The sequence below is a fragment of the Poeciliopsis prolifica genome, unplaced genomic scaffold (assembly GCF_027474105.1).
Source record: "Poeciliopsis prolifica strain line A6 unplaced genomic scaffold, Auburn_PproV2 SCAFFOLD009, whole genome shotgun sequence".
NCBI lineage: Eukaryota > Metazoa > Chordata > Actinopteri > Cyprinodontiformes > Poeciliidae > Poeciliopsis > Poeciliopsis prolifica.
This window is the reverse complement of record NW_026562384.1, coordinates 2,983,197-2,997,158: the sequence shown is the minus strand read 5'-3', so window position 1 is coordinate 2,997,158 and position 13,962 is coordinate 2,983,197. Positions and strand designations below refer to the sequence as shown.

General features: G+C 43.9%; 1 protein-coding gene across 1 annotated transcript; it reads left to right on the top strand.

The window, feature by feature from the left end:
* The first annotated feature begins 3,606 nt into the window (after positions 1–3,606).
* On the top strand, positions 3,607–9,643 carry purab (purine-rich element binding protein Ab). Its single transcript, XM_055034573.1, has one exon. The coding sequence runs from the start codon at positions 3,728–3,730 to the stop codon at positions 4,571–4,573; it is 846 nt and encodes a 281-aa protein (XP_054890548.1). The 5' UTR covers positions 3,607–3,727; the 3' UTR covers positions 4,574–9,643.
* Positions 9,644–13,962: the final 4,319 nt, after the last annotated feature.

Below are 13,962 nucleotides of genomic sequence, written 5' to 3'. Positions count from 1 at the left end.
TAAGGATGACTAACGCTGCGAAACTCTCTCAATGGATCCCCCCGATGTGTGCGGAGGGGCTTCAGGACTTCATCTTTACGTTCCCGTCAGAAACACTCAAGCCCCCTCCATCTCTCCACATCTCTCTCTCTCTACCAGATGAACACGCCCCGAAATACGCGAGTCACTGCAGTTCACTCCTTCAACAGGACTGGATGGCAACAGCAACAGCTGTCACCGTCTGCGAAGCGCTTCCGCTCCTCACGTGCCTCTAATAAAAAAGCCCCGCTTTCCCACCCAATCACCACCGGTTGTGTTTGTCCGAATTCGTAAAGTTGACCTCAGGTCCAGGCCTCCCGTCTCCCGCGTCACTGAGACGCGCGGATCTCCATCAGACCGCCGTCAAAGATCGATTATTTTAATAGTTCAATACGAAAAAGTGAATCTTGCAGACATGGTCATTGGATTGAGATTGAGATAGGATTAGCGTTTGTTGAATAATAATGATAATAAATCGGATTGTGTCTTAGGTTTAATAAGTTCTGTATCCCAAAATGGGCTTGGAAAGTTGAGTGGAGGGAAAATTCTGTAATTGCGGCGTTTCCGTTAAATAGAACATTCAATTAAAGTCTCAGTCTTGTTCACATAAGTCATTAAAATCATGTCGTAAACAGATAGATATATATTCCTTTTTTAGCATTCATCATCCATCAGCCAATCAGTTGGCGTCTTATTCAGGCTTTGGCGCGACAAGCCCCGCCCACTTTGGGAGCGACTTCATCTTTTCCCGCCAGCGGTGACGCCCGGCCGTCTATCACGTGATTGCGGGGAAAGTGGTTCCGTTGTGATTCCATATATGTATATAATGTCCTCAGTAGAGGACATTTGTTAACTTGAATATCTCCCATCCACTGCATGCTACTGAATTCATTCCTTTTGGTATCTACAGAGGACATTTAGGGCTTTTCAATGATACCAAATGTGAGGGGGTGGGGCTTTTGAACCTTCCTTTTCCTCATTCAGAAAATGGCGTCCATCAGTTCAACCACATTTTATGGGAAGAGAAAAAGTAAGTGCTTAATACTTTTTTTTTTGGTACAAATATTGGTTTAAAATTTAGTTGGCAGAGTCTAAATAAGTCTCTTAGCAGGATATTAAAACAGGCTATGAAGTATTTTGACTGTATTTTATCTTAGTATTTGAAAGTTGAAAAATTGTCCTCTATAGTGGACATTTGAAGTTATTTTCTCTGTTTTGTTCTGATTTTTTTTTCTGTTGATTTTTTTAATGAAAAGAAAGGGAGTCGTTCTCAGATGCAGAAAGAATTTTACTGCGGATTATTGAAGGAGACTCAGACGTTGAGTTGTCTGATGAAGAAGGGGGAGATTCAATGTTTGAGTCTGCCTAGAACAGGAAAATTGTGCATTGATGAACAAATGGTTCCATTTACTGGTCGATGCCCAGTGTGCCAGTACATACCAGGCAAACCACATCCAACTGGATTAAAGGTGTTTGTCTTGGCTGCACCAGCTGGTCTGGTCTTGGACTTTGTAGTCTACCAAGGTAAGACTACCTTCCAAGTTACAGGAGGAAATGGCATTGGAGAACAGGCTGTTCTTCATTTGGCAGAGTCTGTTCCTCAAGGATCCCACCTGTTCTTTGACAGGTTCTTTACAACAATGAACCCCCTTGATACCCTGATGACAAAAGGGTTAACAGGAACTGGAACACTCATGAGTAACAGGGTTCCAAAGGACTGTACGATCATAGAGGATAAGACCTTAAAAAAGAAAAGAAGAGGTGAATCAGAGATGGTTGTCAGACGAAGCCCTCCTGAAGTTGCTGTCATAAAATGGTTGGACAACAAGCCAGTTGTCATGGCATCCTCTGGACACCTCAGGACACACGCAGAAGATGGTCCAAGAAAGACAAAAGATTTGTGCAGGTGTCAAGGCCACCGGCAGTTGCTGAGTACAACACCAACATGGGTGGCATGGACTTGGTTGACCGAATGTTGAGCTTCTACAGGATGGCTTCTCGCACTCGGAAATGGACAGTGCGTGCAGTTTTCCACTTTTTTGACCTGGCAATCACCAACTCATGGCTTCAGTATAAGAGTGACTGCCAGTTTCCAGGGAAGAAACCACTGAAGTTGCTTAACTTCAAACTGCTCCTCGGTGAGGAGTTAATAACTCGAGCCCAAGCAGGAATCAGAAGTGACGTCCAGACATGGTGGACGAAGCACATGCGTCAAGGTGTCACAGATCTGTCTGCACAAGCAAAACATATGTGATGTGCACAAAGTGCAAAATGATCCTTTGTGTTTCCAAGAAGGAGGAATTGCTTTTTGAAGTATCATAGCAAGGAAGTGCAGGAATTGCTCTGATAGTCACACTAATATTTATGTTAGTGTGAAGATGGACAGTTTTGTCCATGTGAAATTCATTGTTATGTTGATGTTTGGATATTTTCTTTGGGACAAACTGGTTGCCATCAAGGTTCAATTTCAAATGTATGACGTTCCGATGTCTACTGTAGTGGACACATGATATCTCAAAAATAAAAACTTAAAAAAAAAATGTTTTCAGTATTCTAAAGATTGTGGAATTTTAAAAAAATGGTGATGGACTATTTTTTTCCCCTGGTAGTCAGGAGGATAGTAAAGCAGCATCTTCATTGAAGGTCGCTAGGAGACAGTGTTTTGTGTTTGGTGATAATTTGGGCTTGAATTGCATCCACAAAACTTGGTTATAAACTCACCATGAGGTCCAAAATATAGAAATAGATAATAAAGGTTTCCTTAAAAAAATAATAATCTGAAAACATCTGAGTACATAAACACTGTAAGATCACAAAAACTTGAAATATTCAACTAACTGAAGCACAAAAAAAAAAAGAAAAAAAGAAACTACCAACTAACAATTTCATTGATAAAATGTGCATAAAGAGAAATAAATTAAGGTTCAAAAAGGGGCATCAAATGCGCATGTCAAATTAAAAGTAAAAAAAAAGAAAAACAGGTTTGGTTTATTCAACAAAAAATCAAATGAAACACAAAACATATTTATGAATGTTGGCGAGCGGGAACCGCTGCTGAGAATGACACAGCGAGAAGAAGACGACGGGAAAATAAACCCGAGTGAAATAATTAATGATGTTCCGCAGCTCATCGTCACCCCCACCCCACCTCCCCACGCAGACTCCCACGCGGACCCGCTCATTCACAAATTTCCTGTTCATGCCGCTCTCCAGCCGCTTGCACTGGGACTGTGCGGGTTCACTGTCCGCGGTGCTGAACGCCCCGAACAGCCGGCTGTCCGTGGTGCTGGAACGCCCAGCCGGCAGCCGCCAGGTGAGGCTTCGCTCCTGCTCTGCCTTTTGTCAGAACCAGGACGGAGAAGATTTCAGACACCGACACAAAAACAAAACAAAAAAAAGAAAAAAAAAAACACGAAGGCGGTCCATGTGACGAAGCCCTCAGGCGGTGCTTTTACTGCGACGTTTCAGCTTGATCTGGACCGAAGCTAACTTTCCTCCGTGGCTTTATTAAAAAGCTCAAACGTCTGCTAAGTGTTGCGAAAGCAGCGTGTGTCTCTTGAACGCAGCACAGATTCCTGCTACTTTCTTTTTTTTTTTTTTTTCCTGCCCTTCTGTCGTCTCGCGATAGAGCAGCGGAGCGGCTTGACGGGCAGTCGAGGTTGCAGCAGGCAGAGGGAGACGGTGGAAGGTAACGCAGGGAGGCAGCATCATGGCGGACAGAGACAGTGGCAGTGACCACGGAGGGCCCATCGCAGGCCCCGGCTCGCTGCCCCCGGGCGCGATGGGCGCCATGTCTCGGCTGCAGCACGACACCGAGGAGCTCGCCTCCAAGCGCGTCGACATCCAGAACAAGCGCTTCTACCTTGACGTGAAGCAGAATGTTAAAGGCCGCTTCCTAAAGATAGCCGAGGTCGGCGCTGGGGGGAACAAGAGCCGCCTGACGCTCTCCATGTCCGTGGCCGTGGAGTTCCGCGACTACCTGGGGGACTTTATCGAACATTACGCCCAGCTGGGCCCGACGAACCCGGACATGGTGCAGGATGAGCCGCGGCGGGCGCTGAAGAGCGAATTCCTGGTGCGGGAGAATCGGAAATATTACATGGATCTGAAAGAGAACCAGAGGGGGCGGTTCCTGAGGATCCGGCAGACCGTTAATCGGGGCCCCGGATTGGGAAGTGCGCAAGGCCAGACCATCGCTCTGCCGGCGCAGGGTCTCATCGAGTTCCGCGACGCTCTGGCCAAACTCATCGACGACTACGGCGTGGACGAGGAGCCGGCGGAGCTCCCGGAGGGCACCTCGCTCACGGTCGACAACAAGCGCTTCTTCTTCGACGTGGGCTCCAACAAGTACGGCGTGTTCATGCGGGTGAGCGAGGTGAAGCCCACGTACCGGAACTCCATTACGGTGCCCTGCAAAGTGTGGTCCAAATTCGGCAACACCTTCTGCAAGTACGCGGAGGAGATGCGGAAGATCCAGGAGCGGAGTCGAGAGAAGCGGGCCTCCGAACTGCTGCCCGAGGGCCCGCACGGCGCGGACGACTGCGACGACGACTGACTGAGGGTGTTAGAGAGGAGCCGAGGTGAACCAAGCAAAGTCGAAATCCGAACTGTGTGAGAGAAAGAGAAAGAGAGGGGGGCGGGAGGGGGGGGAACACACACACACACACACACACACACACACACACACACACACACACACACACACACACACACACACACACACACACGAGACTTTTAACTGTATAATAGATCGAGATTTTCCAAGGGAATCACCCCACACACACACAACCTCCACAGACATGGCAGCAGCTCCGCTGCCTCCTCGCTCATTTGACTGGATGTCACCCCACTTACCACCCATGTAACAGTAAGCCGCTGCTATCAAGGATCGAACTGTAAGATATGAACTGTTTCCTACTTGACTTAAGCGACAATGAACAGAGTGTTTATAGTCTATCGCTATCGATGATCGATTTTGCACACGTCAAAAGCTATTTCGAAAAGTAAAATGTTTTCAAACTGCGATATATATATATAGGCTATGCTAAGATTTAATCAAAGTTTAAAAAGAAGAAGAAGAAGAAACCACAGAGGTCTATTATATGAATCGACAGTCTTCATGTTGAATTAATATTTGACATCAGCACAAAGAGAATATAATGTATTATGATTTTATGAAACCAAAATCAGAAACCAGAAGATGTAAAGTTTACTTATATGAAGAAAAAAAAAAGGTACGCAGAATAAATATATATAAAAAAAGCACTCTTATTGAATAAGAAGCACCACAGGCTTGTAAACACCTGTCAGCATGTGTGTAGGCTCATGCTTTGTAAAGAAGTTGGTGGAGTAGATGATGATTTGACCGGACGCATGGTCAGCTAACGACAGTATTTCTATCATGCAATCCTGGAAAAGGTTTGAGACAGAATTAAAAAGCCCATTTGGTGGGTTGGGGGTTTGGTTTGGGTTGGGGTTCAGGGGTTTGTGTTTGTTTTTTGGGGTTTGGGGTTTCGGGGGCTCAAGCAAACGGGATAACGCTGAGCTTCTCTATCAAATATCAACTCTCTTGCACCATGTCCATGTAAACCTAAAGGAGAAAAGTGCTAACTTAGATGTACTAATTATGATTTTGTGAATCAGCTGTAAAAAAGAAATCCTTATTAAGATACCCACGTTTTCAGTGGGTAGCGTTTTTCTTTTTCTTCTTCTTCTCTTATTTGTTACTTTGTCGCTCTTTCCTCTGGATGGGGTAGGGGAGGGGGATGCAAAAAAAACAAAAAAAAAGGTTAAAAGGTCCAGTTGTGGGGGCGCAAGACGCAGAAAACAAAAAAATAACAAACAAGAAAAAAAAAAAAGAAAGAAAGTGAGACGCGTCAGCGCGCGGCGAGGCAACAGCATCCTCTCTGACGTCATTACGACCCGTGCCTTATACACTCCACTCGTTTACGTGTTCTCACATGGATGGTCCGTGACCTCGACCGTTGTATGTTTTTATTTACGAGTGTTGTTGACAGTAGGCAGAGATATATATATATATATATCTACATATATATCCTACTCACCGGCTGGGGAGGCTGCAGGTTGCTCGCCCCTGCGGTGCATGGAGCACGGCAATCCCAAAAGTCAGCTGAGAGGGACATGAGGGATGGACTGATGCGGTGGTGGGCGGTTGGAAAGGGCTGGGGCCAATGAAATTTGATGGGGTGCTCACTGTATTATGCCAGCAGGGAGCTCAGGAAACCCCTTGCTACACCCCTAGTGGTGTGGCATCTCATAGACGTAGGAGAAAGACCCAAGAGATGGCTTTGCTAACTATACATACCATACAAAAAAATGAATAAAGGATGACGAGAGCAGATAGGAGCTGAGAGGTTTGCCCCCTGCAGAGAGTGTAAATGCAGTCCAGAGGATGCAGAGGCCTATCAGCGGGGGGCCCAGGCAGTATCTATCTTTTCATGGTGCTACAGCCCTTGACGGGGTCCTCGGGACCCCTCGCCACTCATAACATGTCACTTTTGCATAATTTGTTTTATTTTTTTCTTCTGTCTTCAGACTTCATGTCTCCACGTATACATTGTCCAAAAATGTCTCGGGTTTCTCCTTCCCAGCAAGAGAAGAAGCCGCCCGGCTGATGTGGGACGTTTCATATTAGTGTGCAATATCGTGTACGTGCCAATGGTGGCATTGTATCAAGTGTACAGACTATTAAAAGAGGAAGAAAAAAAAAAAGAAAGAAGAAGATGTACAGGCTGTGTGATGGGTAGATGTTCGAAAGCACGAAGGTAGAGGTCGATGCTTCTGCGTTATATTTTCCAAATGTGAAGACTGCTCAAACTGACAAAACGTCGTAGTAAGGTCTCGTTTTCCCTTCCCGTTCTGTAAAACCGGTAGGCTGCCTTGTCTGGGTTTTATTTTTGGTGCGCATACACTAGTTTAGTGTTTTTATGTATTCTCCACCAATGAGATCGCCCCCTCCTCACTCCTCTTCGAATGCACACAATGCAGACACACAACCGCCCCTAATCCGTGTCAATGTTGGACCCCGATCCCCTCCGCGTTGGTCTCCGCTGGACTTCTGCAGCTTCTTGAAGGCAGTGGTCCAGAGGAGGCTGACAACACACATCCAGCCTCCCCCTGCTGAGGCCTCCTGTTGCTCTCTGAGTGTTTGGGAGGTCTCTAAAGTATGTTGAATGGTGTCTCGAACTGCCTCTTGTCACTAGCAGCCAGGAGGGCTGTGTGTTTGGAGTGAGAGATTGTTGGGAACGGTCGATTCAATTTGGCTTTTATTTTATTATTGGATGCACTTTTGCTAGCGGACCAGCTAAAGCATGGAGGGAGGGAGTTTCCAGTCGTTTCCAGTCGTTTGTGCGCTGAGGGTCAGAGCGTGTCCGCCGGACGTGGCTTTCAGATTCTCCTACCCAGGTCCGGTCTCTTTGTGCTGCGACCGACTTAATAACTTAAAATTGAACGCTTCGATCACAATCAGGTTTATGCAAAGCCAGTTGGCACAGAGCGGCTAACTCAGCTGATCCCGTCACATGGCTGCGGCGCAGACATGACACAGACAGGCCAGAGTAAAAAAGCGTCGGCTGCAGGACGGGTCCGCTTAGATTTTCGTTTTAAAAAGGCGGAGTTGTGCTTGATTCATCACCCTTCCGGCATTCGAGAGAGACACTTCTGATAACGCCACCTGTTTCATGTAAAGACATTTTGTTTGATGGAGAGAGAGACGGTGAAAGGCCCGACGAAGCCTGGCACTGCCCTGCTTTGGGCTGACCAGCAGCTGCCTCACAGATCCTAGCAGGACCTTTTTCTCTCACCCCGGCTTGTGAATGAGGAAAAAAATGAATAAAACGCCGGTATTTATTGAACGTGAGCCACCAATGACTGTGTGCCCGACAAAGCACATCTGAGGTCAGTCTGAGTTCATCTCGAGGGTCAAGACTCTCTGTTGTGTGGCAGCACTCGTCCTCCAAAGTGCTCTCTCCTGAGTTTGATTAAATTTAGTTGTCCCCAAGGTTCACGCAACACACTGATGACCCATAACCCCCCTGGACTCCCGGCAGCCATTAATGAGAGGCCGAACCTGCTCAGACTTTATGAAACTTGCACTTTTTTCCCCCGACACGTACGCCGTACGGGCCAGCGCCGCGGGGGGCCGTTGTGTTTTTGGTGTCGAGCGGTCCTGTTGTGAAACGTGACTCGGCCCCCTTTTTTTGGGTCGCGGCTCTGTCTCAGATTACGTGGCAAAAAGGAGGCGGAGGGGGACGCACGTGGGATTTTTTTTTTCTTTTTTTTCTGCTGATCGACTCTGGTCTCTTATTTCACGGGAGATCACACAGTCTCAAAGCGGAAAAAAACAAAACCCCAGAGTGACCTTGCAGCCATGTTGTTGCCCAGACTAGAGGGTTTTTTCTGGGGATGCAAAATGGTAGGCCGGCGTTTCATGTGCTGCTGTTTTTGAGTGTTAGTGGCCAGGCCCTGCGCTGAAGTGTGTGCTGAAGCTGTTAGCATTGATGAGGATGATGGGTTGATTAATTATACTCCAGGCGGCATCGTTTCCCGGCCTTTTCGTGTTTATCGACCGCAGCGTCTCTGTGTTGAATGAGCTTTTTATTTTCTCAAAACATGCAATGCTTGTAGAGCAAAAACAGGAAAAGTGAAGGACCGGCCTCCCGCTGGCTGTCGTTAAGATTGCAAAGTTGACTCCAGCTTTCGGTGCGCGTTGTCTGCGTCCGAACAGAACACCTCACAAGTAGGCAGGGGCCGGCTGACGGGTCCAAAAACTCGAGGTTTCCAACCCGGAACATTTTCCAGCTGCTATTGTTTTGATGTTTGAAAAACGATGCTAGAGAAAGTACCAGAGTGAATGTCTTTTGCTCTGTGGCGCTCCCCTCCCCCCACCCACACCTGTTGCTGTGCACTGTCAGTTAGATGGCTGAAAAAAAACCCAGCAGAACCAATTCAGCTCATTTAAACAACCTCATCTAATGAGGCGCCGCAAAGAAATCTCAATACAAAAAAAGCTCAAATATTCTGAGCAGTAAGCTCTACTTTTATTTCTTATTAAGTCTTTCTAATAGAATCAAAATACCAGAGGATGGGAGAGTACCAAAGATATGTGCTTCAGTAAGAGTAGCACTACTTTAATGTATTTTTACTAGAGTAAAAAGTATCCAATCAAGAAATTAGTCCGGTTAAAAAATACTAAAATACTGAGTAACTGTTCAAATTATCAATCATTTGATATTTAAAAATTACATCACCAGATGGACCGAATATAAAGTTATGTGAATTTTTTTTACCAGACCAAACTGAAAATAATTCACATCAATAACATAATTATAAAATAACATAAAATAAAATCAGGCAAAACAAACATTTTTCCAAACAAAATTCTTTCAATTGAAAACTCATGAAACTTTAACAAGAACCGCCGGTGTGTGTGTGTCTGAGTGGCAAATTATTTTGGGGGGGGTAAAAATTTTTGTTTTTTATTGAGCTGGTGGAGAATCCAGAAATTTTACTCAAGTAAAAGTAACTATACTTTGTAGAAAAGTCACCGGGGTATAAATAAAAAGTGCAGCATGTTAAGAATATTCCTAAAATTGATTCCTAAAATAGATTTCCTAAAATAGATTTTTTTTCCCCCTGAAAAAGTCACTCTACTAAATGAAACTAGTTCCTAACCCAACTTTAATATTAATGATTGATTACAACTACTGTAATCAATGTAGCACTTTTGCAGGACTGGAGATATTGGCTGCATTATTATTATTATTTTATTAGATCAAACCAATCAGATGGTCTCTCTGACTGAAATGTGGCGTTAGTGACTTTTACTGAAACCTCACCGTCTCTTACCGGCGGCCCATGCCTGCTAACAACAAACTTCAAAATCAGAAAAGAAAGAAAAGATGCAGACGACTTGCTTCTGCAAAAATAAACAAAAACTTCCAACAAGGTGTTCTCCCCCCACAACTAAATGTTCTTTGTTGTGTTTTTTGTTTTTGATGCTTATGGAGTTCCCTGTGAACAGTCAAAAATACAAAATAGAAAAACAAATAAATAAAAATCACAGCCAATCGCAGCCTCTCGTCGAAGCCAAGCACTCTGTGGGACTCATCACAAAGCCACTGACGGGTGTGGATGTGGGGGTTTTTTCTCAAAGTGGGGTGCAAGGGGTGTGGGGTTCGGGTTGGATCCATTCAGCACGTCTTCAGTTTGCACAAAGCAGTAGGGTCCATGATGTCTGCAGACAGGCGACTGTTGTGTATAGTTGTAGAGACGTTCCTTCGAGTGTCGCCATGCTGTCAGGAACGACTTCGGGTGTGTGGGGGGGGAGGGGTGAAGAGGGGTCGGGGAGTCAATGCACAATGAACATATCCCATGACACCATTTGATCCCTTTACCCATCCCCATATGAGATAATATGTTGTATCTTTCAAAAATATTTTATCTGTGGCGTGTGTGAGCGTGTGTGTGTGCGCGTGCGTGCGTGTATGTGTGTGTATATAAATATATATATATATATGGTTTGTTATATATGATGCTCCTCCTTTCAGAAAATATAACATGTAAACAGGAAAAACATCTTGCTGTTTTTTTCCTTTGTATTTTATACTTACAGAAAGCATTGAATAAAAACGGATACTTGCACTTTAGATATATTAAGAAAAAGAGAAAAAAAAATCTGCATATTATTTTTGATAGGGATCTCACGTTTAAAGAGTATAAATTACAGGCTTTGTGACTATTGCTGGACAGAGATGTATTGAGTTCTACTTACTGAAGTATATTTTGTCTGTGTGTCAGAAGGTTTACTAAAGTAAATTGCATGATAAAGTAGTGCTACACCAATTATTGTTCTGATTTTTTTCTTTAGTTGGTATAAAAAAAAAGAAAGAAGAAAAACTGTCTGAAAACTGTGATAACAACCCTCTTGTGTCATGTTTAACCTCTCCTCACCCGTTCTAGGATATTTCTTACTGAAATATGGCCTTTTCCTGACTACATGACGATGGTGCTTACTTTGGCTTTTGACATCAAGCTCATCCCATTCATCTCAACGTCATCACACCTCGCGTCCTCTCACACACACACCCACATACACACACACGCACACACACACACGCCGTTACTTTCTGTTATGTACTCTCACAACCTTATTAAATTTATGTTGATGACAAATATAAAGAAGGGGTGTGCTGTTTTGTACATTTGCTGTTTGTTTTCAATGTTTGTTTTTTTGTTTTTCTTTTTGGGAGCCTTGTTGTCTGAAAAATGACTAATCGCGCAATAAAATGTCATTCCACGTGTCCCCGTCTCCGCACAACTGTCTCCACTCTCACACAAATCGCCTTTGTGTACATGAAACTGTTTTCGGTGTTGCTTTTCCGCCGAAGCACCGTATGCAGTCAGTATCTTACCTGCGGTGGGGAACGCCGCATCGTCGTTTGATGTCCGTCTACATTGCTGTGTACCCCTCACCAGGATTTCACGGCTGTTTTCATGATTTTTTTAAAAAACTTTTTTCAATCAAAATCACTGATTCTGAGGTGTAGCTTTAGAAATATTCGTTCGCGAATTTCTTTCTCCGTATTAAAACCCCTTACAAAAAAGATGAGAAAGAAAATATCAACCAGAGCATTTACAAAAGCAAAATCTTTTTTATTCTTTAACTTCAAAATATTGAGTTTTGTTTATTTGTCATGTCGATCACAGACTGTAACTTGACATCAAGTAAGGATAAGGCAGCAGTGTCGTAGAAGTCAGAAATACTGCCACCAGAAGGTGGGAGTTGGCAAGTGGCATTTTTTTTGCAATGAACTCGAGTAAGAAGTAGCATAGAACAATGCGTGCAGTGGTTTTGTGTAAATTTCCACGACGGTGGATTGCAGCAGTCGACTCGTGTACATTGATTGGTTAGTCATAATGAACCTGATAACTTTCTCTTACATGATAAATGGAGGTAGGAAGCGGTGCACCACCTGTGATCATCCTGTGTGAAACAAACCGTCTGAAAATCGAGACATTGCAGATCTTCAAGTGAGAATGTTTTATTTTATTTTCACAACACATCATAAATCAGACAGTTACTCACAGTACAAGTTTCACGTGGGACGATAATTGGTGGCACACATCCTCTTGCCTTCTTTTACCAGGTAAATAATCACTTGATTCATGGTAAATGCAGCCGATTGCACCCCTAGCAACAGGTTAACAGTTCAAACATAGGTATTAATATTATTTTGATGTAGTCGAGACCAGAGTTCTTTACAATTGTAAAAATCAGCTAACAGTTCGCCTCCAACCAATTTGCATTCACTCCAAAAGATGATGCTCAGTCTTATCCCCTGCAGGTGAGACATTAACTGCTCGACTACCTTTGAACAGAACATCTCTTCAAACTATCCGATGCTACACCTTTAGTAAGGGCAATCTGCTGCCAATGTGCAGCTAAGTTGGACTGGTTGAGGCGACCTCGGCTCACAGCTCTGACCCCTCTCCAGTGTCACGTTTAACACAGTGCTGCGGACATGTGTGCTTTTAATTTTCACCCTGGAAATCAAAGGCGAGGGTGTCACATTGTCGCCACAGCAGGAGAGCAGACACACTGTTGACAGAGTGGCATCATCCCGGAAAGGACTTTTCTCCCTGCAACAGGTCAGTGCACCAAAAGCAATTAAAGCCGCATGGGCAGTCTGCATCCACTGTCAGCCCATTCCTACCGTCTGGAAGGAAAACGATTCATGTTCCCAGTGGAGAAGTACCGGTAACATAAATGTGGATGTGGAAACCATCCCTCATCAACCGTTGAATGACAAAAAAGTACATGCAATAAACATATCTACTGGAAAACCTGAAAAATTTAGCAAGTGTCGAGGCAAAAGTTTTGGCTGAAAGCGCTGCCATTTTTTTTCCCACTATTTTGATCATTTTCTCCTTTTTCTGTAAGTAAATACTAAATTCTTGCTCGGAATATCAGAGACATGTTGTTGGTAGCTCCTAGAATGAAAGAACGATGTTCATTTTACTCAAACACACACCTATAAAAAGTAAAACCAGAGATACTGATCATTTTAAGTGCTCTCTCAATTTTTTTTTCCAAAGCTGTAGCTCTACTTCTCTGTTTTATTGAAAGCTATTAGAATATGTTCATGTATATCGTACCTTGCATAATTACATAACACAAGGGCGGTTACTTTTTATAAAATGACTAGCATACAATGCTAAAGATGATGCCAAAAATTAGCCTTAGCCTAATTCACACCTGGATCTATGCCTGAACTATTCCAAATGTAACTCATTAACAAACTCAATAAGCAAATTACTTATTGAGATGCGACTTTTTTCAGCTTGTCTTACTCTTGAAATACTCTGAGTTTTAAGTTAAGTCTTAATTTACTTCCAAGTCGATAACTTCTTAGAGCACCAGTTACACTAGCCAACCAGAGAAGCTAGCTAGCTGGCTAGCTAACCAACCAACCCCGCCGAACTAGCTGGAGCGCGAGGTGCATTGTGGGTAATGTAGGCGACAGGTCAGGCAAGTGAGTAATGCGCAGTTATACGTCTCAAAACGATTATCTCTGGTTTGCTGCATCGTAAATTAAGTAGACTGTGTAGGAATAATTAGTGTTTTTTATTTTTTGCACCAGTTGCTATTTTCGTCTCGTTATTTTCTCACTAAACTGTGGAGACAAACTTTCTTTCAGCTTTAAGAGCCGGATTTTAAAGATGTGAAGGGATAACGAGTTTCTAAAGTAGTATTTTTTTTCAAAGTGCCGTTTATTACGATTTCAGCTCTGAGAAAGAACCAGAGCAACTTGAACCGTCCTCTCCATCACCGTGTGGTGTTGGTTCTCTCAGTGGGGTTCTGTGACGTCAGCCCATTGCTTTGGTAATGGATTAAGGTGCTTTTAACCATCATCCCTGGTACAC

Bases quoted from the DNA above. Each gene is read 5' to 3' on its own strand.
- purab (XM_055034573.1), top strand. From the start codon at position 3,728: ATGGCGGACAGAGACAGTGGCAGTGACCACGGAGGGCCCATCGCAGGC.